The sequence below is a fragment of the Ascoidea rubescens genome (genome assembly GCF_001661345.1).
Source record: "Ascoidea rubescens DSM 1968 unplaced genomic scaffold ASCRUscaffold_20, whole genome shotgun sequence".
Lineage (NCBI taxonomy): Eukaryota > Fungi > Ascomycota > Saccharomycetes > Ascoideales > Ascoideaceae > Ascoidea > Ascoidea rubescens.
The window spans coordinates 238,176-261,302 of record NW_017962932.1 but is presented as its reverse complement, the minus strand read 5'-3'; the positions used below and the strand labels follow the sequence as shown (position 1 = coordinate 261,302).

The 23,127-nt window shown below is 32.8% G+C and overlaps 7 protein-coding genes across 7 annotated transcripts; 1 reads left to right on the top strand and 6 right to left on the bottom strand.

The window, feature by feature from the left end:
* Positions 1–2,032: 2,032 nt before the first annotated feature.
* ASCRUDRAFT_83012 (uncharacterized protein) lies at positions 2,033–2,257 on the bottom strand (the record flags this gene model as incomplete). The annotated part of the gene is made up of 1 exon (XM_020194808.1): positions 2,033–2,257. One exon carries the CDS (start codon positions 2,255–2,257, stop codon positions 2,033–2,035), a length of 225 nt encoding a protein of 74 aa, XP_020044546.1.
* A 1,840-nt stretch (positions 2,258–4,097) lies between these two features.
* ASCRUDRAFT_83011 (putative aldolase) lies at positions 4,098–4,997 on the bottom strand (the record flags this gene model as incomplete). Its single annotated transcript, XM_020194807.1, has 2 exons — positions 4,098–4,878; positions 4,957–4,997. The coding sequence occupies 2 exons, from the start codon at positions 4,995–4,997 to the stop codon at positions 4,098–4,100; spliced, it is 822 nt and encodes a 273-aa protein (XP_020044545.1).
* A 181-nt stretch (positions 4,998–5,178) lies between these two features.
* Positions 5,179–7,049, bottom strand: BNA4 (kynurenine 3-monooxygenase). The gene has a single exon (XM_020188997.1). It carries the CDS (start codon positions 6,784–6,786, stop codon positions 5,359–5,361), a length of 1,428 nt encoding a protein of 475 aa, XP_020044544.1. The 5' UTR covers positions 6,787–7,049; the 3' UTR covers positions 5,179–5,358.
* JJJ1 (Jjj1p) lies at positions 7,049–9,712 on the bottom strand. Its single transcript, XM_020188999.1, has one exon. The coding sequence runs from the start codon at positions 9,373–9,375 to the stop codon at positions 7,312–7,314; it is 2,064 nt and encodes a 687-aa protein (XP_020044543.1). The 5' UTR covers positions 9,376–9,712; the 3' UTR covers positions 7,049–7,311.
* Positions 9,713–13,385: 3,673 nt separating this feature from the next.
* On the bottom strand, positions 13,386–16,151 carry ASCRUDRAFT_128982 (uncharacterized protein). Its single transcript, XM_020188998.1, has one exon. It carries the CDS (start codon positions 16,108–16,110, stop codon positions 13,498–13,500), a length of 2,613 nt encoding a protein of 870 aa, XP_020044542.1. The 5' UTR covers positions 16,111–16,151; the 3' UTR covers positions 13,386–13,497.
* Positions 16,152–16,181: 30 nt separating this feature from the next.
* SQS1 (Sqs1p) lies at positions 16,182–18,865 on the bottom strand (the record flags this gene model as incomplete). The annotated part of the gene is made up of 1 exon (XM_020194149.1): positions 16,182–18,865. A coding segment is annotated over exon 1 (2,338 nt), but the record flags the coding sequence as incomplete, so codon positions are not given.
* Positions 18,866–19,159: 294 nt separating this feature from the next.
* Positions 19,160–21,746, top strand: ATG4 (cysteine protease ATG4). The gene is made up of 2 exons (XM_020194148.1): positions 19,160–20,768; positions 20,802–21,746. The coding sequence occupies exons 1-2, from the start codon at positions 19,223–19,225 to the stop codon at positions 21,620–21,622; spliced, it is 2,367 nt and encodes a 788-aa protein (XP_020044540.1). The 5' UTR covers positions 19,160–19,222; the 3' UTR covers positions 21,623–21,746.
* The last annotated feature ends 1,381 nt before the right edge of the window (positions 21,747–23,127 follow it).

Sequence of the window (23,127 nt, the reverse complement as noted above, 5' to 3'; positions counted from 1 at the left end):
AATTAAAATAACATAATAACATAATAACATAATAACATAATAATATAATAATATAATAATATAATAATATAATAATATAATAATATAATAATATAATAATTTAATCAATAATAATAATAAACTTATTAATATAAATTAATAAAATATTTTACCAAAACACATCAAATTTCAAGAAAGAAAGAAAAAGAGTTAAAAAAGACTAAAACTCTGTAAGAAAGAGTCTCGATTCAGACTAGTAATTTGATTCAATGAAAAAGAATAAAAGAATGTTTTTAGTAGATTTCTTTTTTATACATGCAACTTCCTAACTCATTATATTGAATTAAAATTTATTAAACAATTTTCTTTCTTAATTATTTAATTTATTATTTATTTTTGCGTCTTGTTCTAAAGAAACAAAAATCTGATAAACTGAAGCGGCACAATTATGCAAAACTTTCAACGGTTTTTCTGGCATGCGTTGATACGCGTAAAGATATGGCTTTAAATATGCAATTATATGTTTGTTTATGCAAATTTTACGAGCGGATAACAGCTACAAACATTGCGTCCAACCATACCTTTTAATTGGGAAAAGATCTTCCTTATAGAGATTATTATGGTTGGTGTTAACTTGTTCCAATCACCAATCACCACTCACTGATTATTTGTTCTGTTTCTTCCTCCCTTCCTTGCTCTTTGTTTATTATAATTGATCACTTCTTACTGATCTTTAAAACTTCAGTATAAAAGAATTGCATTGACGCTTGTATGAGAACTAAAAACAAAGATTATTTGTCATTATAATCTAAATTTATCTTACCCATATGAAAATTGCCAATATACAACTTGAAAATAACAAAAGTAATGTAAAAAAACCAATACAAGCAGTGATTTGTTACAAAATTCTAGTAATGCCTTAAGAAACAAAAAAAAAAAAAGGAAAGAAAATCAATGAGAGAAAAAAGCGTCATTTGAGTTTTTGTTTTTGTTGACTAAATTTTGTTTTGTTATTTTTCAAAAAACAGTAATCTAGTATTAAAAGTGTGTTATTAGGCTATTTCCATTTTGAGTTCCTTTTCCAATATATTTTTATTTGATAATATTTAGATTATTATTGCATTGATTGCATTAATTGCATTGGGCTTTTCAAGATTGATTTACATAAAAGTTATTCATTAAACGGAAAATAAATTTATTTAAAATTTGTTTTGATTCAATTTGTTTAACAAGTTATTAAAAATTGTAAAAAGTTATTAAACTGTTTTATTATAAAAGTATGGAATATTCTGACAATTTGATTTCTTTTAATCTCCTTTAGCCTTCGGTTTAAGTTTTAAATTACTCGCTTAAGATTCAAATTAAATCTATGTTGAGTGGAAATGATGTGTTTGAAAGATCAGAAATGAAAATTGAAACCAAAATAAAATGTTTTCTCCAAAAGTAACTTCAAATTTTATAATTTCAAAAACCATAAGCAAATAAGTAAAACAGAATAAAAAAGTAAACAATTCAATTACAGAGTTCTGATGAATTATGGCCAAGCTATTACTAAGCACCAAGGGCAATAGTTAGTTGACCATTTTGATTGATCTGCCAATCACACATTTTCCTGTATGTTCATCTGCCTTTTTGTAACGGATATTTGTACTTATCACTGTTTTATGTGTTTAGATTGAACTCATTAAGCTAGTTAGTCTCAGATTTTTCAAACCCTGAAATAATTATTTTACAATTTTCAGACATGTCAAAAACTAAAACAACACACGCAAATATGCTAATTCGATGTATCGCAGAAGAAGAAGAAGCAGTACCATCGCCAAAAAACTGGCTCCCAAACACCCACACAAACAACAGACAAAGCAGTCTCCAGCCCCTCCAAACACGTTACCAGCATTTCCTCTTTGTGTCCCCTTTCTGCATTTCACTTTCGCTGCATAGGCATACCTGCACGTCTTTGCAGAAACACGCAACTATCAAATTCCTATCCTGATTAGACCCGTTCTGGTGAACATATAACAGCCTACACCTTTGAGGTTTCACCAACTCCAGCTCATTGAGCATTTATTTCCGACGAGCAGCTTCTGTTGGCAACCATTTCAGCTGCTTTATCTATGAACCGGGAGTCTGAGACATCTGCTTGATATAAAATATGGAAGATAGCCATTTGTTGCAGTTGAGCCTGCCTATTATACCATCTCCGCCGGCTGCTTTTTTGATAGTCTGTTATAACCTCATATAAAGTGCCACTCAATACCAAATTCCAGAAATGTGCCATTTCTTAGTTCTTCTGTTCACGGCACCACTTGACTCTTGAGCATTTCTGTTGCACGAGCCTTCCTATTGAAGCTACACATCGTTGTTCTAATCACTCAAAATGTCCAACTGTTTAACATCTGCGAATGGAAATGATATGTTATTGCATTTGAATCTTGTGTCAATTTCCTGACCGTTGCTTTTAGACAAATTTTTTTTACTTAACATTGAAACTCCGAGCAATAGGCGATAATTGCTTATACCAAAAACCTCAATTTTTTGAATTTACGTTAATTTCCAACAGTTTTAAGAATCTAATCTTACGATCTGGTGGGTTTTTAAACGCTTTTAAAGTGCTTCTCGGATTTTATGTAAATGTCGGTTTTCTCCTAATTTGTAACTTGCATCAACAACTAAATTTTTTATTATTATTTCCAACGGTTTATGTCTTTACACATTAAAATAAATCAAACATAAACCAACATAATTTGGATTCCAAAAATATCACTAATATCTTTAAAAATATTTTCAATATGGATAAATTCATCAATTTCATTTGGTTTTGCCAATCTATCCAGTTTAATAGTTTTTTATGATTTTATATAAAACTAAAGAAATTCTCAGAGTTTTCTTAACAATTTCGCCATTGAAAATGATCTAGTTGCTAACTAAAAGAGAATAGTAACAATAACAATAAAATCAATAAGAATATTAATAAGAACAAAATCAAAAATCAAAAAACAAAAAGCATTAATTTTTTTTTCTTTCAAATTGATTACCTTTTCTTTCTCTTTTTTTTATTTTAAACTCTTAAAAATGCCACATTTTATTGATAAAATTTATTTGTTAAATGTTAGAATAAAAAGGATACTTCCATACTAAAGCTAAATTGAATTGGATTAAATCGGATTGAATTGAATTAAAGTAAAATATAATTTCATCTTAATTTAATTTAATTTAATTTAATTTATTCTATTTTATTCTATTTTATTCTATTTTATTTACAAATTGCTAAGATAAATCATTATCAAAAAACGTGTTCAAATTTAAAATCCAATTTCAATAATGAATCCAATTAAACAAAATAAATTTTTGTCCAAATAAATTTTTGTATAAGAATTCGTAAATTGTTCAATTGTATTAAACTATTTCGTTTATTTTTTTTTCTCTTTCTTTATCCCATTTCATTTCATTTCATTTCATTTCATTTTTTAGTATTTGTGATTAACAATAACCGGAAAAATCTAATATTTATCAATCTGCACTTGCACTTGATTGCTATTGGATAGGATTAGAAAAAAAAAACCAACAAAAGGCTGCACATCAATAACCATTACCAAGTAAAATAAACTAGTCAAATGCGTTCTGATATTTTAGTGAGGGAGCAGAAGTGATTAGAAATTACTAGATGAACTAAAAGTACATGACTTAATGCAATTGGACATTATTTGTCTTGATAAACAATTTATGTAATTCTAATAAATTTAAAAGTGAAAATATTAAACGATATGAAATTTAGATATATTTTTAAGTAATTAATTTTATTTTATTAATTTATTAGAAAAATATATAAAATATAATTAAAAAAAAAAAAAGGAATAGCCACAATTTCGCCACTTAGGATAGTTTAATAGAATATAATCATCATCATTTTTTTAATAAACGTAAAGTTCATTGGAATATAGTCAAGTTTTGAAATACCATTTATACTTTTTTTTTTTTTTTGTCTGATATTTCTGTTTTTTTTTGGGTAATTATTTTTTTTTTCTCTCTGTCTGGTTGATATTTTGACTCTCTTAATGACCAATTTTATTAACTTCAGATTAGAATTAATATGGTCACGACATATTATAGTTGATCAATTAATTTTGAGAATCAGGACCAAAAGGAAAGTTATCTTTGAATAAGAAGTCGTCATTTCTATAGACCTCATAGTCATATTCAGGTTGAAATTCAGAGTATAATGAATCCGAATCAGCTAAAGCATCAAAGGTGAATTTAGCGGCCTTATCTGAAATTGGTCTTTTTGTATTGTTTGTGCAGGAATCAGCTAATAGTTGAGCTTGAGAAGTTCTTTCCATTATAAAGAAGAGAATAGCAGCTTCATCGACGGTGGAACCAGTAGTTAAATTACCATGATTTTGCAAGATTACGGCCTTTCCATTGCCTAAAGCCTGAGCGATTTGGTTGCTTTCTTTTTGTTCGAGGACAACTCCACCAAAGTCTTTATAAACACCATGGGCATTATAAAAAAGACAGGAATCTTGACTTAGCATTTGTAAAGGTTTACCAAAACAGCTATAGGCCTTACCATAGATACTATGAGCATGACAAGCAGCGTTAACGTCAGGTCTGGCCTTGTGAATAACAGAGTGAATTTTAAAACCAGCGGCATTGACTACGTGTTTGTTTCCGCCAATAACGTTTCCATCTTCATCAACTTGAACCATATCAGATGCCTTCATCATAGCAAAGTGTTTTCCCAATGGGTTAATCCAAAAAGTTGATGGATCCACCGGGTCTCTAACGGAGATATGACCCGAGACACCTTCGTTATAACCATGCCTTTCGAAGAACCTGAAGGCAGCAGCAGTGTGTTCCAAGAGGTGTTTTCTTTCTTGATATGGGTCAGTGAAAGTTGGTCTTTCATGAAGATATGGAGGCAAATCAGCCTGGCCGAAAACAATTTGTTGCTTTGAAGACTGATTTTGCAAGAGCAACTTTGAGGAATCTTGTTGAGTAGTAGTGATGGTGGAAGACATGTTGTCGTGCTGAAGCAAATATAGAGCAACTAAGGAGTTGTGGATGGAAAGGGAGAGGTTAGGGGAGACCCATCTTGCTTTATATAGATGATAGAGAAAGTGGGTGCGTTTTTTTGTGATTGGAAAGAGGAAATGAAGAGATAAAAACGAGAGCGGGACCTTCCTTATGAAGTAAAAAAGTTTCGACCACGAAAAGAGAGGCAGTCGAAGGCGATGAGATGAGCAGTATCTCGAAGTTGATAAAGATATGGGGGAGATATACACAGGGGGAATATATATATAGATAGAGAAGGGTTTGTGGTAGGTATTACTAGTTAGTGGTTAGTGATTACTGGTTACTGGCTACTGGTTAGCGCTGGTGCTATTTCAAGCTTTTTATTATCATGTTTGTGAAGGAAGAGAATAGAGAACGAGAGTATTTATAACCAGCGAGAATGCCAACAGTGGCGACGCCAATTTGTATACCAGTGATGATATTGTACTGTTTTCTGCCTCTTCGAATAGCTTCAGAGTAGGGGATGTCGTTTCTGAAGGAGACCATGGTGTACAAGGGCAACCATTTGTCGCCTAGTATTCTGTAGAGGAGGTTGTCGATGGTTTTTCTAATTTGGAACTGTTGTGTGTTGACTCTTTGGGACATTTCTTTGTAGTTTTCCTTTGCGAGGTTGATGATGGCGATTAGGTCTTTGTTTCTTGTTTCGCTGTATTCTTGGAAGGCCAATTCAGTGGTGAAGTTGTGTTTTTTCAATAGATCAGTCAAGACCCTGACGTCCTCGAAACCACAGTTCATTCCCTGACCGTAGAATGGAACCATTGAATGGGCAGCATCGCCGATTATGATACATTTTCCTTTGTAGTTGTAAGGATCGCAAAAGGTGCAAACTAGTGCGCCCTTTGGGTGGTATTTAAAGGCGTATAGTAGTTTTTGGAGGCCAATTAGATTGATTGAGTCAGGAAAGTTTGTTTGAAAAAAACCAAGGACCTTTTCGTCGTTATTTAGATTTTTTAATAGGTCCCAGGGACCGAAAAAGGTGGAGGTGAAGGAGCCATCGTGGTTGGGCATTGCCATTAACATGAAATTTTCTCTGGGCCAGATGTGCAAGTGTTGTGGATCTAGTTGGTATGAGTTTTTCTTTCCTGGAGGAATAACCAACTCTATATAAGCAGTGTCAATGTATTCTTGTTCAAAGTTCATTCTGATGAATTTTTGTAGCTGGAATCTAGTCTGGCTGTAGGCGCCATCAGCGCCTACAACGAAATCGAATTCATAGGACTGGATAGGGTTGGATATGTCGTCGTCTTTCTTTTTGTTTGATTGGAAATAAACGATAGGGTTGTCATTATTTTTCTTGTTGAAATCCAATTTGACGAGTTTCAAACCAAATAGGATCTGGATGTTGTTGTTCATGTCGATTTCATTGAGTAGTTCGACGTTTAGGAAACCTCTGTCGATCGAGTTAATGGTTTCGCCATGCAAACCATAGGGTATGGATTTTTGGTTGCCTTCAAGATCGTGGACCATTCTTGCTCTCATTGGGACAATTTTGGATAGAACTCTTAGGGACATTTCCAAGTCGACATAGTTTAGAGATTTGATGCCACGTTCGGAGACAGCCAAGTTGATTGATCTCAAGTTTTTGTCAGTGGTATCTCTTAGACGTGGATCATCTCGCAATTCGAATAGTGTAACATAGTAACCAAGTTTCGCAAAATTCAAAGCAGCTAAACAGCCAACCAAACCTGCACCGATAATGGCAACGCTTTCTTCTCTGGGCTCGTACGAGTTCATTTGGATTAAACAGTGATCGGAAGCTGAATATGGTTAGGTACAGTTGAATATAAATTACAAATAAAAGAGGAAACAGAAAAACAGTAGGGTGAGCTGAAGTGAAGGAGAACAAGGACAGAATATTGAAACGACAAAGGAATCAGCCAGAGATCAGAAGCGATAGCTCATTGAAACAAAACAGGCCTCCAGTGAGAAAGAGCAGAAAAGCAGGCTCTTGGAAGTATATTTGGGTAAAAGCAGAACCAGAAATGAGTGCGCTTCAAATGCCCAGCTGAAGAAAGCCGGGAATAATAATTGTGCAACACTGATAGAGTTGGCGAGATTTGCAGACGGAAGAGGAAAACGCGCACGGGCTGCCGACCAATGACCGCGTCGCCGCCGCAGCAAATCAGAGCCGTCCCCGAAAAACCACCCTGTGCGCAGCCACAAACACCGCCACGATGGCTACTTTGAGTGCCGCACGTGCGTGTCACGCGCGCTCTGCTTTCTGTGCTGCACCGGAACCACAGCTCCTCTGTCTTCCAGCTATTTGGTCTTTCTTGCTGCGTGTCCCGACGACTTGACGTGCTGGAAGAGCTTGTTTCTCGACGAGAACTTTTCGTGACAGGTTGCGCATTTCTGGTACATTGTCCCAGAACTGCTGTGGTTTGTGCTGCCAACTGCACCATCAGTAGCAGCAGCAGCAGTACCAACAGCAGCACCACCACCCGCCGGTGCGGCCTGTGTTCTCTTGCTTCTCCGAACCTTTTTCTTCCCTTTCTTGCCCTTTCTTGACCAGTCGTCTTCGGTATCTTCTTCACTGTTAGTCTTGCCATTTAGCGATAATTTGCTGTTAAGAATCGACGAAAGCTCGGTTAAATCAGAATTTATCGATCCCAACTCCAACTCCAACTCCAACTCCAACTCTAAATCCTTCTCTGCTGAGTATTTGCTATACTCGGAATTTAGCTTGTTTAAGTTTTTCTTCATCTGCTTGCTTTTTTTCTTAGATTTTCGACTACTTTTATAAATCGAGGGCATCTCTCTTTCTATTTCAATATCATTCTCCAAATCAGTATCAATGATATCATCAACTTCAGTATCTTTCTCGGTTTCAAATAATGAGTCTTTACTGCTGAAATTCTTATTCTTCTTGTTCTCAAAACTGTCATTGTAATTGAGTTCATTTTCATTAGACGCATATGCATATGCATATTCATATGCACCATTATTATTTTCGTTATTATTTTCATTATTATTTTCATTATTGCCCTCATTATTACCCTCATTATTGCCCTCATTATTATCCTCATTAATACCATTTCCGCTATAAGATTCCTCTTTATTATTTTTATCACCACTAACAAAAACATTTTCCCCAACAGAATCAAATCCCAATTCTAATCCTTCCTTCTTCATTTGCCATTTTAACTGTGACAACAATTTCTTGTGTTTTTTACTCTTTTCATGGCTTTGAAACTGCTTTTCACTTTTGAAAAACTTATTACAAATAACACATTCAAATATATTTTCCTCAATAATTTCCTCTTCCTCTTCATCATCATCATCATCAATATCAACATTTTCTTCTTCTTCTACCTCTACTAATACTTCTTTTTTTCCATACACTCCCTTCTTGTTATTACTTTTATAATAATTATCAGAAAAATGACTCTCAATTTCATTGAATTCATCCATATCATACTTCTGCCAATTCTGTAAATTAAATTGTTCTATCTCATCTTTTTTCTGCTTGATTTTCTCCTTTTCGACCTGCTTTTGCAAATCATTCAACTTTTGTCTTCTCTTCTCTCTTTCAAACTGCTTTATCCCAATCTTAACCCGTGGATCCCGCTTTTTAATAAACGATACAAAATCTCGTACTGTTTCATTGTACTCCTTTTTACCCTCGTTTTTCAACTTGTTATTCTCCTTTATAGTGGCTCGTCTAGTTCTTCTATCCATCGCTGCTGAATATGCATACTTCTCCTTCCAATTAAACGTCTTCACCGTTTGGAAATTGGACCACTTGAAATAAAAATTTCGAATACTGGTGGAATAATCACTCTTAGAATCACCAAATCTAGGAAACAAAAAACTTTCATCATCATAACTATTGCTATCAACACTCAATGAATAATAATCATCTTTATACTTTTCAAAATTCTCAAGATTCTGCTTTTTCCCACTTGACACCTCTTCTGCTGCCAATTTAGCAAACACTTTGCTTGCGATTTGATACAATCCTGCTGGTGTGTCGTCCTTTCTAACATATAACGACGGATCGAAAAATCTCAATAAATCGCTCACACTCACTCCAGCATCTTCATAGTTATCACTGTAATAGTAATCGTCTCCCTCGTTCACCATCTCGTCATTATCATCTCGTAAGATTTGACTTTTGTGCGAGTCATAAAACGCCCTCTCTTGTGGATCTGATAGAACCTCATATGCTGCCTTGATCAATGTAAACTGCTCAGTCGCAGACTCAATATTGTCTCTATTTTTATCAGGATGATATAGCAATGCTTTCTTTCTGTAGGCCTTTTTCAAATCTAATTCAGTGGCATCTGGAGAAACTCCCAACACCTCATAATAACATTGTTTCATTTTCTCTTGAAAAATTCAGCAAATGAAATAATACAAAAACAAATATAATATAAAATGCAGAAAAATAAAAATGCAAAACCCTGAAAATCTAAAAAGTTTAAAAATTTAAAAATATAAAAAATATACCACAGTTATAATATAAGCAAGGGTGATTTCCCCATACAATATCTGCCCGTTAGACACTTTTCGCCCTAATTTGCTCGCCAATCAGCTTAAAAACAAGATCTTTGTTCTGAAACAGCTCAATCACCAACAAAACAAAGCACTGCTACTTTTAACTCGTAACTGAATATTCAACCAGTTGGAGAAGGTTTCAAGTGTCTGCAAAACAATGATTTCAAATTATATTTCCACTTTTGCTCTGTCAAAGTTTGAATTTTTTTTTCTCTGGCACCTGACTTTGTTTACTTTTCGGTTGTTTTCTGGAGTCGTTTTGGCTTTTTTTATTGATGCTGATTTCTATTGTAGTTCGAACAGCTTGGTGTCGTATTGGTAGCTCAGCACGTTGCAATGAAGGTCGAGGAATTGATTATCGATGGCTTCAAGTCCTATGCCTCCAGAACTGTTATATCTGGTTGGGACCCTTTGTTCAATGCCATCACTGGCTTGAATGGTTCTGGAAAGTCCAATATTCTAGATGCTATCTGTTTTGTTTTGGGGATTTCCTCAATGTCAACAGTAAGGGCCTCCAACTTGAAGGACTTGATCTACAAAAGAGGTCAGGCAGGCGTTACCAAGGCCTCAGTGACAATAGTCTTCAATAATTCTGACAAGAAATCGTCTCCAATTGGCTTTGAATCAAATTTGAAAATCTCCGTTACAAGACAAATCATGTTGAATGGAACCTCGAAATATCTAATAAATGGTCATCGAGCACAGCAACAGGCTGTTTTGCAATTATTCCAGTCGGTTCAATTAAATATCAATAACCCAAACTTTTTGATTATGCAGGGTAAAATCACTAAAGTTTTAAATATGAAACCCAGAGAAATCTTATCATTAATTGAAGAAGCTGCAGGAACCAAAATGTTTGAAGACAGAAGAATCAAAGCTGAGAAAACAATGGCAAAAAAGGAAACTAAAATAACTGAAATCACCAACTTGTTAAATGAAGTTATTGAACCAAAATTGGATAAACTACGAAATCAAAAGAGAATATTTTTAGAATTTCAACAAACTCAAACTGAATTAGATAAGTTGAACAGAATTTTAAATGCTCACGACTATTATTATTTAAATCAAAAATACCAGCAGTACCAAAATCATTTGTCTGAACAAAAGGACTATTTATCAAATTTAGAGAAAAATATTGAAAAATTAAATCAAGAAATCTTAAATCTTAATGAGGATTTAAAAATAACCAAAGAAAAAAAAACCCTAGAATTGAAAAAGGATAATGCCATACAAACTCTAGAAACTCAGGAAAACTCATTATTAAAAGAAGTAACAAGACTAAACACACTTTTATCCTTAAAAAGCGAGAATATCAATGAAGAAAAAAATAAAAAAATCAATATATCAAACCAAATAATGAATCTTAAATCAGAATTGTCTGAAAAATCAAAATTTTTTGAAAATCTACAAAAAAAATACAATGACGCTAAGGAAAACCTCCAATTATTTAAAAACAATTTGGTTAAAAAGGAAGACTTATTATCCACTTTGCAAACTGGTGTTTCTTCCAAGGGTAACATTAACGGTGGTTATACTGGTCAGCTACACAAGGCTAAACAGGATTTATCCGACATTGATGTTCAAATTCAACAATTTAATCTCAAAATTAGAAATTTGAATGATTTAATTACCACAAGTAAACCAAAACTAATTCAAGCCCAAAAAAAACACGCAGAGTTTTTAAATGAAATTAATTCATTAAATCAAGAGAGAACTAATTTATTAAATCATTTAAATGAATTGGGTTTTCAACCAGATAAATTGCGTGATTTAAAATCACAAGAAAATGAATTACAAAAACAAATCAATCAACTAAATAACGAAGCAGAGTTACTCAAAAGAAGAATATCATATATAGAATTCTCTTACTCTAAACCAACTCCAAATTTTGATCCAAGTTCAATAAAAGGTGTTGCGGCAAGGTTATTCACTTTAAATGAAAACGATTTTTTGTCTGCTACTGCACTAGAAGTATGTGCGGGCGGAAGATTATATAATGTCGTTGTTGATAATGAAGTCACTGGTTCTTTACTATTAGAAAAAGGACAATTAAGAAAAAGAGTAACAATAATCCCTTTGAACAAAATTGCTGCTAGAACTTTAAACGAAAGAACGCTTCAATTAGCAAAAGAGCTATGTCCAAATAAAGTTGAACTAGCTTTAAATTTAATTGGATATGATTCAGAAATAGCAAAAGCAATGGAATTTATTTTTGGAACTAATTTGATCTGTCAGGATGCTGATACCGCTAAACAAGTAACATTTCATCCTCAAATCAAAACTAGAAGTATAACGTTACAAGGGGACGTTTATGACCCTCATGGTACACTATCAGGAGGTAGTAGAAGAAATACTGGTTCTGTTTTGGTTAACATTCAAAAATATAATCATCTAAGTGCTGAACTAAATACACTTAAAAAAAATCTATCAGTAATGCAATTTCAATTGCAAAATGAATACAAAATAAGTAGTCAAACCAAAACATTACAAAAGGATCTTGCACTAAAAGAACATCAGTTAAAATTGGCTGAAAATAATTTGGAATCAAATCCATCTTCTCAGTTGTTACGAAAAGTAGAGCAAAGTGAAAGGGATATTGTTGAAATACAAAATCAAATTGAAGAAAAAAAACTAGAGAAAAACAAATTAAAACAAGAAGTTAATAAAATCGAGATTGATATGAAAGAGTTTTCTAATGATAAAGGTTCAAAATTAAAAGAATTGCAAAATGAAATTAAAGAATTGAAAAGTAAAATTCCCAAAATGTCTTCCGATTTAAGTTCAAAATTTGAAAATTACCAAAATTTACAAATTGAGACTGAACAATTAACAAGCGATTTGCAATCTTTAGAATCCCAAATATCAGATATTGACTCCACAATTAAAGATACAAATTCTGAAAGAAACGAAACTGAAAATGAGTTAAACTTTGTAAAGGAGAAAACCGAAAAAGTTCATACAAAATTAGAAAATGAAAGATCAAAGATGTTAGGAATAAACGATGAAATAAAAGATCTTGAAAAAGTATTGAGCATAAAAACTAAAACTTTGAATTCGAAGAAATTAGAAAATCAAAAGTTAGCTCATGAACTTGAAAAGGTTGAGCAGACAACAACTACAATGAAAAAACGTGTTGATGAAATTGTTGAAAAAAATGAATGGGTCATTGATGAAAAAATGGTAAATCAAATTAAATCAAGCCACCCAAACATCAATTTTGAAGATTGTAGAAAACGTGTTACGCATCTTTCATCATCATTCCAAGAAATGAGAAGAAAGGTAAATCCCAACATTATGAGTATGATAGACAACGTGGAAAAAAAAGAAAATTCTTTGAAATCAATGATGAAAACTATTAAGAAGGATAAGAAAAAAATAGAAGAAACTGTCAACACACTCGACAAACACAAAAAAGAAACATTAGAAAAAACTTGGATCAAAGTTTCTGAAGACTTTGGCCAGATATTTGGAGATTTATTACCTGGATCCTTTGCTAAATTAGTAAGGTTAGAGGGTAGAGATATAACTGCTGGTTTAGAAGTGAAAGTTATGCTAGGAAAAGTTTGGAAAGAAAGTTTGATTGAATTATCAGGAGGACAGAGGTCGTTGATTGCTTTATCTTTAATTTTGGCGTTGCTACAATTCAAACCAGCCCCAATGTATATTCTAGATGAAGTGGATGCTGCTTTGGATTTGCAACACACACAGAATATTGGACATATCATAAAAACGCGGTTTAAAGGTTCTCAATTTATCATTGTTTCATTGAAAGAAGGAATGTTTAATAATGCCAACAGAGTCTTCAAAACTAGATTTCAAGATGGAACATCAGTTGTAAGTGTTTCATAAAATGTATTTTCATTCATGTTTTATTATTTATACCCTCCAATCAGTTTATATTTTTTCCACAATTAGTTAATTTAATACCAATGTTTTAGAAAATTTTATTTACTGTTTCACGGGCCAATTAGAAATAATATCAAATTCTTTTTTGAGTTCTTCTACCATTGCTTTTTGCTTTTGATTTGATTCGTCTTTGGATTGACTGGCTAATTCAAGATGGTAGTTTGCAAGTGTTACCAAAATGCTTACCTTTTCTTTCATTCCTTCTAAACATTCTTTGAATGCGTTTTTTTCATTATTAATTTTTTTAATTGTTTGATTTAATGTTAATTGTTTTTTACGGGAAACTGTGGTTTTTGTTGAATTTTCTTCAACAGTTACAGGAATAGATGAAAGCAACGAGGGTACATGCATTTTTTTGCCAAAGTAAAGCATGGTATGAACATTTTTGACAAATTTTAATAATATTGATTCATTTTCACAAATTTCCAAGGATCCTCTTATAGCTTGAAATAGGGATGAAAAAGGGACTTTCATTAACAGACAAACTTTTTTTATAACATCTTTTGATTGCAGTTCATTTAACTTTTCAATTTTAGAAAACTCAAGAAAAGAATCAAACTTGGATATGATTCTGTTTGAGATTATTTTTTGCAGCGTTTGCAGAGATTTCTTTGCAGTTATAGAAACTTTTTTGGACTCATTTGAATTTTTCAGAATTCCCGCTTTATTATTAACATCTTTCTGCTGTGAAGGTTTAAGTTTTAAAGAGAGTTTTTCCTTTTCGAGATTTTGAGCATTGTTTGATTCTGAAAAACTGGTTTTCAGCTTTAATTTTTCTTTTAAACCAGAATTTTCCAATTTTAAAGAATCAATCTCTATCTGTTTGATTTCCAACAAAGTCTTGTATTTTTCTTCTTTTTCAAAAAGAGCATTTTGTAATGATTCTATATTTTTTTTTAACAATCTTTCATTTTCTATATAATTTAAGATTTCTTTTTCACGATTATAGGGAAGGTTTTTTTCGTTAGAAGAGTGTATTTTTTGATTTTTATTGGATGGTTTTATGGCAGGTTCTGAAGTAGATCTAAAATGATTTGATGAGGAATGAGAGTTTGTGTTATTCAGGTATGGTGTACTGCTTTTAAAACTTTCAACTGTATCAAAAGGGAAATCTGATTTGAGTTGATTTGGGTTGATTTGTTTCTTTTTAGGAGAGTGAGTTATATTAAAATCCGAGTGTATAGTGCTTTTATTATTGTATATTTTAGATGAGGAATGATTGTCCAAGTTTTTATCCCCAGTGGTTTCTTTTAATAATTCTCTTGACGGCGCCGGTGAAGGAGAAGGTGGATCAGAATGATCACTTGAATGATCATTGCTAAATTTGTATCTTTCATTGGCTTCAGCTTCTTGTAGCCGCTTAATATAGGTTGCAGAGCCCGGTGCATCATGGTTGGTAGTTGAGTTAAAATGGTTGTAATTGTTGAATAATCTGGGATTTTTGTTTTGGTTTATGTTGGTAAGTTTGAGTTCTTCAGATTGTTGATTAAACTCAGAATTGATGTTTTTCTCGTTAAGAATATTTTTAAAATTTTTCAATAATTGATCTGACACCTCACTGACAATGTTTTTTAATATTTCTTTGTCAATCATATTATTTGTACTATTTTTATGACCACTGTTTTCATTTTCATTATTAGAGCCAGTTAAAAACCCATTGGCTATCAAGGAATTTATATCAATGCTCTGTTGATGATTAGGATATGAATTCAATTCATATTTTGATTGGGATTGAGATTGATGAAGAGGGATAGCTGGGGTTGGAATTGTGGAGGGATTGCTGAATTGTTTATATGATTTTTGATTGTAAGGGGTTATAAATTCTTCAGATTCAACGGATGGTAGTTGATTAATGTTTTTCTCTGGAATATTATTGTTGTTGTTGTTGCTTTTATAGGTATTTCTGGTATCATTTGAATTGTAGTTTATGTTGTTGTTATTGGTGTCATCATTGATATTGGTATCTTGATTGCCCATCGTAGACCGGATTTTGGTATTGTTAGTATTTCTATTTATTTTGAGTGTTGGATCTTCTTTCAGGCTGAATATTGGGGTGGAGTGGCCAGAAATATTAGAAAGAGAAATGTTTGATTGGTTTAATATCACATTGGAGTTCGAAGTGTTTTGCTTTGATCTGTTCAGTTTCATACTACTATTGTTTGTGATGTGTTTCGAGACAGACGAGATCATGGAGTTTCTGATGGTATTTTTTTGGGTTTCGTCTGAAACAGATGAGTTTTGCAATAAATCAGCAGAATGATTTGAATCACTGTAAGATCTTGAGCCTGTAATGATGGTGTTATCAATCTGGTTATCAATATTGTTCTCGTTGAAATGCTGATGAAGATGATCCTCGTCTGCCCATCGATCGAGGACCTGTGCACCATAGTCCACAAAAGACTCGTGGTTCAAAGCAGAAGCACTGTTCTTGCTAGCCAAATATGTGTCCACAGCAGACGTTTGGTCGTTGGTATCAGAAAGATAGTTGAACGATTCAGACTCCTCAGGATCAGTGAGCTGTGAATCAGGATAGCGTCCAATGTACGACTCAAGATTGAATGGGTTATTGTCTGTTGCAGCCTTCTTGTCGGTCTTGTTGGTCTTGCTGCTTCCACTGCCGCTGCTGCCGCTACTGCTGCTGCTCTGGCTGCTCATGGTGGGAGGTTTCGGGGCGAGGTGCAGTTGCTCAACTGTAGCAGTCTCTTCAAGTCTCTACAAGTCTCTACAGTTTTGAAAAAAGTGGTGTTTATTTTCCAAACCTCCAGTTGGAGCCCTACTCCAGCCCTAAGGTCCAGATAAGGAGATAATAGCGATCTAATAGAAGAGAATGAAATGGCTCAGGCTCACTGGATTCCAATCTTGTTCTTCTTGAAGGTCGCCTGGATTGGCTCGAATATCCCCTTGTTGCCTATCACGCCCAAACCTTCTCCTTCACTCCAGCCTAGTTTGAGAAGTAACTGTTTGCCAATATTGGCATCGCCGATTGCTGGTGCATTTTCACCAACAACTTCACCATTTTTATAGACAAACCCAGGTTTGGGTTTTTTCTCTCTCTCTAGTCTTTCCTTTGCCTTTCCTGCTCCGTCTATTCTGTTAAATGCTCTTCTTTGGTGGAGCAATTGTCCAATTTTGTTGTAATCTGGGGTGTATCTGTAGGTCAGTTTTGATTTTTGTACACAAACATGAGTCTCAAGTCCTCTTCCGACTTTGCGAGATTTCAAATTATAGCATTCGGCTATCTTTATCACAACTTTCAAACCATGAGGATCAAAAGGAGGAAAAGACAAAGTCGCTTTATTCCCTGCAAGGAATTTTTCAAATTCATCTCGTATTTCTTTTATGTGCCAAAGATATTTTTCTTTCTTCAATGGGTCGTAATTCTCCTGGTTTTTTTGTTTTTCTAGCTCTTTCTCTTTTTTTTTTTCTATTTTGCTTCTTTTTCTTGCAAAGTACTGTTTTAATAACTCTTCCTTCTGAGTTTCATTTGTGATATGATCCAAATCCAAAGTTTTCTTTTTGCCTTTACCCTTAGTTCTTAGAGAAAAATTTGTATTTACATCAATATCCAAATTTTTGAAGTTTTGATTTTTACTAAATCTAATCATTTCTGCTAATCCCCCTTCATCATCAGTATCATCTGGATATACATCATCATCAAGATTATCATAAGCATTGCCATAGTCATTTTCGTTTTTATTTTCGTTTTCATTTTCATTTTCATTCTCTTTATCACTATAAAATCCAACTTGAAAATTTTTCTCGTCATCATCCATACCATTACCAAGTTCTTCAGGTGGAAAAAGACTTTCTTTAACATATCTAAAATAAGCATTGACTCTATGAGACGGTAATCCCTTTTCTATCAAAAGTTCTTCTAGAAGATGTGTTGGATACCAATAGAATCCCTCAACACCATTTAGAGGAAAGGTTTGTATATAATATTGATCTAGGTCAGAACCAAAACGAATGTTTGTAATTTCCAAATTTGTAAAATCAAAAGCAGTATAATCTTCAGGTAAAAATCCAAATTCTGGATCATTCTCAATATCAATACTATTATCGGTTTCAGTCATTTTTAAATTGATTTTATCATTTGGATCGCCAATTGATAAAGCTAAAATTTGTTTGCGAACATTATTAGAACCATTAATTTCACGAGTCATGTTATTTGAGTTAATATTATTTATATAATCGTCATAAATTTGGTTTTCTAGTTCCGATTCATCATTTATATCATCTTCACTAAAATTATCAAGTATATTAAAATCAAATGATATTTTATTTTTATGCCTTTTACTTTTATTTTTAGTTTTAATTTTTGGCAAAGAGACTTCATATGAATTAATACCGTTATTATTGCTAATATTATTATCAATTTTCATCAAAACTTTTCCAATTTTTAGTTCTGAATTGAATTCAATATTTGAAAATTTTGGTTTAATAATAGGCTTGTTATTAGTCTGTTTAATATTTTGTTGGATACTGTTAGTGGGTATATTGTCATCAATATTAATTAAATTTTCATTATCATCAACTTTATTAATTTCGTTTATTATTAATACTTCATCACCTGTGTTATCAACAAAAAACAAGCTTTCATCAGGAACCATTGATAATGAGGAATCAATCAATATTTTGTTTTCTTTGGTTTCAGTTTTTTTAGCTTTATCATTTACTCTATTATCTACTTTATGAATGGCTTTGCCGTTAATAAAAGCATCTTGTTGTTCGAAATTTTGATCAATACGAGTAACTTGGGTTACTTGATTAATTTGAGTAACTTGGGTGAGTTGAGTAGCTTCAGAAATATGTAATGAATTTGTTTTTTCTGTCACTGTTTTATCAGTTTCTATATCAATGATTTGATTTTGATGTTGGCTTTGGCTTTCTAAGTAGTAAGACTTGGATTCAAACTGGATATCAGGCAATTCTTCTGGTTCATTATCGACATGATTATCAATACAATTGTCAATATTGGTATTGAGTATAATATCAATGGTGTCTATATCCATCTTATTGTTACTTATGTCGCCAGTCACAATTTCTATTTTATTTTGTTTCAATGTTTCCAAATTTTTAGTCAAATCCGAGGGATTGTAAACTTCAACGCTTTTGATAAACTCAATTGGCCTTGATCTGTAGTTTTTAGGATGATTCGACTCGCTGTTGTATCGACTGTATCTCTTTCTTGTGTTTATTGCCTCTTGCATCAAAGAAGTAGGAGCAGCAAATGTAATGGGGTTGTTCATCGTGGGAAATACGCTGCTCATCTGGGGATCAAAGTCGTCCAACTCAGCAAAGCTGCTAGTGCTTCTGCCAAAACCACCATTGGTGTGCTGTCTTCCTCTGCCCAGCTTCTTGCGTCCTCTGAAGGAGCCTCCTCTAAAGGAACCTCGTCCTCGTCCTCGTCCTCGTCCTTGTCCTCGTCCTTGTCCTCGTCCTCCTCGTTGTTTGACCATTTCCTGCTATCTCTAGCTTCTTCTTGACCTCTTCCACAAAAATCTTCAGCTAATTTGAAATCAGAAATAAGCGAACGCTAAGCGCCGAACACCGTTCGTCTGTTCGCTGTTGCAATTGCTGTTCGCATTCAACCACGTGATCTATTACATAAACGGCTTACATAAGCCGGCTCTTGTTTGATTTCGCTGATAACGCAGCTCTTTCTCCAGCTCCAGCTTCTTTTGCATCTTCAAACTTCAGCGAGTGGGCGATACTCCAGCAGAAGAGCTCCAGAACACTCTATTTAGCCCTTTTCTCTGACTCCAGCATGGACAACATTTTCTCCCATTTATTTGGTCTGAACAACGACTTCTTAACAGACTTATCGCATCCTCTTGTCATCACTGGAGGCCAAACTTATTCGCCAGTCCCAAACGATGTGGACTACAATGACATGTTCGACGATACTGTGGTGATAAACATTCACGAAAATGCAAATTGCGATGTTTCTGGTGGCGATATCAGAGTGAATGACACTGAAAACTGTGCTCCCATTGAGCAGGTTGGCGATGTCAATAAGAAAAACAACAGAAAGTCCTTATCATTTAAGGAAAAGATCCAGCTTGGTTTTAATGATTTTTTGATAGTCCCATTTAATGAAAATAACCAAAAGAAGAGAACTTGTTCCGATACTAATAATAATACCAATACCAATACCCTTGCCAATACCCTTACCAATTCTGTCTCCAATACCACTAATAGCTGCAATATCTACAATTCTGGCTTTAATTATAACAAAAACAAAAACAAAAGCAAAAGCAAAAACAAAAATAGAAACGATAAATACCCCTGGCCAGACGATTTTCTTCAAGACGTTTACACTAAAATCATATTTACTTATCGAACGAACTTCCCATTAATTCCAAGAGACCAAAACTCCCCATATCCAATATCTTTAAGTTCTTTGTTTAGAACAAAATTTTCTACTTCATCTTTTGATTCAAACGGCTTTATAAACGATTGTGGATGGGGCTGTATGATACGAACTTCTCAATCTCTACTAGCAAATACTTTTATTAATTTATATATCAACAGACCAAACGAAAAAACCTGGTTATTCAACTCAATTGAATCCTTCAAGTCCCCAAAAATCTCGGATTTAATCCATGAAAGAATCATATCTTGGTTTATAGACGATTTAATTGCTCCTTTTTCAATCCACAATTTTGTCAAACAAGGTAATTTATTATCAGGAAAAAGCGCTGGTGAATGGTTTGGTCCATCCGCTGCTTCAAGATCAATTCAATTTTTAGTCAACAATTTTCATCAAATCAATTTAAAAGTCTACATAAGTAGTGACAATGGTGATATCTATGATGATGAGATCTTCAAATTAATCACAACTTCAAAGGATTATATTTCAATCAGTCCAACAGTTTCTCCGACTTTAGTATCTTCAAATAATAACCCGAGTAATAATGGTGATAATGATATACCCGAACTTATAAATTTAAATGATGAAGATAAAGAACTTTTAAAAACTAAATCTTATGCAATTGGTAATTCAAATTCAAATTCAAACTCAGATTTAAATTCAAATTCAAATATAATCCCAACTACAAGTAATTCTAAGATAAATAATATTGATAGTGTTCTGGGTAACGATTTCAACACAAAACACGACAATTCATATATAAATAATAAAAATATTAATAAAAATATCAATATAAATACTTATGTTAACGGTAGCAATAATCAAGATGATATTGACGATATTAATGATGATAATGATAATGATAATTATAATGATACTATCAGTAACAATAATAATAATAATAATAATAATAATAATAATAATAATAATAATAATAATAATAATAATAATAATAATAATAATAATAATAATAATGATAATGAGGTGAAAAATGAGAACAATAACAATAATAACGGTATAAACTTCGCAATAAACATAACAGCCAACTCTCTAAACAATGGAAAATATCATACTGAATTACTAGAAAAAGACGAGAGCTTTGATAATAATGAAGCATTTGAAAAAATCATTAAAGATAAAGATGAAGATTTAGTTATAATACCAAATCATGTTAAAACTCAATCTCCAATACTAATCCTATTAGGGTTAAGATTGGGTATCGACAACGTTAATCCAATTTATTGGACTTCTTTGAAGAAAATCTTATCCTCAAAATTTTCTGTAGGCATCGCCGGTGGTAGACCCTCAGCTTCTCATTATTTTTTTGGATACCAGGCTGATTACCTATTTTATTTAGATCCTCATATCCCTCAACCCGCTTTGAAAAACTCAACAAATTATGATCTAAGTCAAGACTCAATTTTATCAAATTTTAAATACGACTCATCAAAATTGAATAACATTAATAATTTCAAGAAAGATAATTTTGACAACAGTTTAACATTATTGTCAAATAAAGAAATATTGTCTGTTCACACTAAAAACGTCAGAAAATTGCATTTATCACAATTGGATCCTTCAATGTTATTAGGCTGTTTAATTCGAAATTTGGATGAATGGAAAGAATTTAGAGATTTAATTACAACTGAAAAATTAGATAATATTCTTCACATAATCGATCAAAATGATTATGTCATATTAGATAAGTTTGGAACATCAACTTCAAATAATGTAAATTACAATATAATTGACTTTGATTCTAATGAGGATTGGGAAAATGTTACAGTTTCCTAATCAAATTTAGAGATAATTTGATTCAATTTGTTTTAGGTCGGTTTAATTTAGTTTGATTAATTTATTATATTTTTTTTTTCTATTTATTTTTCCTATTTTGTTACTTTTCAATTTTCAAATTCATTTTTTTAATTCACTTTTTTTTCTTTGTTAATATCTCTAATTGATATTTAACCTATATTTGATGCAGGGTTTTTATGGGAAATGAAAGGTTATTCTTACAATAGAACGATTATAAACTACTCTATAGACTTTAGTGTAGGAATAAAAACTTTCTAAGAATAGACGTTGTGACATATTATACTTTTGTTCAGAATTGGACAGGGTCTATTCTTTTTTGATAAAAGGATAAACCCTTCCTAAGTGAAAATATAAAATGAAGAATAGATTCTTGATTTGCATTAAGAACTTCACCATCTAATGCTATTGAAAAAAAAACACTCCTATGTTATCAAATCATTATCCTGGGTGGAATAGTTCTGGTTCTACTTAAATGGCACAAGTAGAGGTGGTAATATTGTATTTGATTACAATACAGATGCTAAGAGATAGTTTGGTTTGAAGAGCGATGCTTTAAGTAGATTGATTTCAGCATCTAGTAGCGATCTTAAGCGTGATGATTCTTTACGGGCATCCTTCAAAAACCAGTTGTGTTTCTTCTTATACTCTTGTTTCTAAGCCATCTTCTTCTGTTATCGTTATTCTCTGTAATTGCATCTGTTGTCTCGTCCGAAACACCTATCACTTCAGTCTTTGAGAGCAATGGAGCAGTTTTTCTTGACTTACTTGCTTTTTGTTTTTTGAACACTATCGTTCTTACTGCTCCCTGATAAGAATCATCAAACGCTCCTAATTGGTATTCCAATTGATTGCAACGTGTATCTCCAACACCATTCTTTATGTCTTTTGTACTCAGTCAACATCTTTGATACCCTATTCTGCAGTAATGCGCGTGCATAAACGTCTTGAGATTAGCTTTTTATGCAGATGCAGGAAAAATCTTATTTTGGCTTGGATGTTGTTAAGACGAAAACCCTTATAAAGAACTGGAAGGACAATTTCAGCTTCACTATTGTGCTGGAAATGGTACTTGTAATCTCTGATGTTTTTACGCGTTTTGAAGCTAGGCTATATCTTTTGTATTTAATATTCTGATCCAGCTTTAGATTGGTGCTGTAATTTGGTGCTGTTAGTTTGATATTGTAGTTTTTTATTATATTAATGTGTCATTTCTCATTGAAATTGACACTTTCTTGAATTGCAAAATCTTGTTTTATTTATTATGTTTAGCAATGAAATATCTACCTAGCACTAGAATCTGGTTTATTCCACTGGTTCCATACATATCATGGAATCTTTTCTTAATCATTTTACTAATCTGTTGGGCTGTTCAAGAAAGCTTATATGATGAAGCAGTCAAATAAGAAAATAACAGGAGGATAGCAACTCTTTACTTCTCCACTGCAGAACAGGAACAGGATCCATCATATGATGATTCCCCCGAT

Coding starts and splice junctions, on each gene's coding strand:
- ASCRUDRAFT_128982 (XM_020188998.1), bottom strand. CDS start 16,110: ATGAGCAGCCAGAGCAGCAGCAGTAGCGGCAGCAGCGGCAGTGGAAGC.
- JJJ1 (XM_020188999.1), bottom strand. CDS start 9,375: ATGAAACAATGTTATTATGAGGTGTTGGGAGTTTCTCCAGATGCCACT.
- BNA4 (XM_020188997.1), bottom strand. CDS start 6,786: ATGAACTCGTACGAGCCCAGAGAAGAAAGCGTTGCCATTATCGGTGCA.
- ATG4 (XM_020194148.1), top strand. CDS start 19,223: ATGGACAACATTTTCTCCCATTTATTTGGTCTGAACAACGACTTCTTA. Junction 20,769..20,801: donor TAATAATAATAATAATAATA/ATAATAATAATA, acceptor ATAATAATAATA/ATGATAATGAGGTGAAAAAT.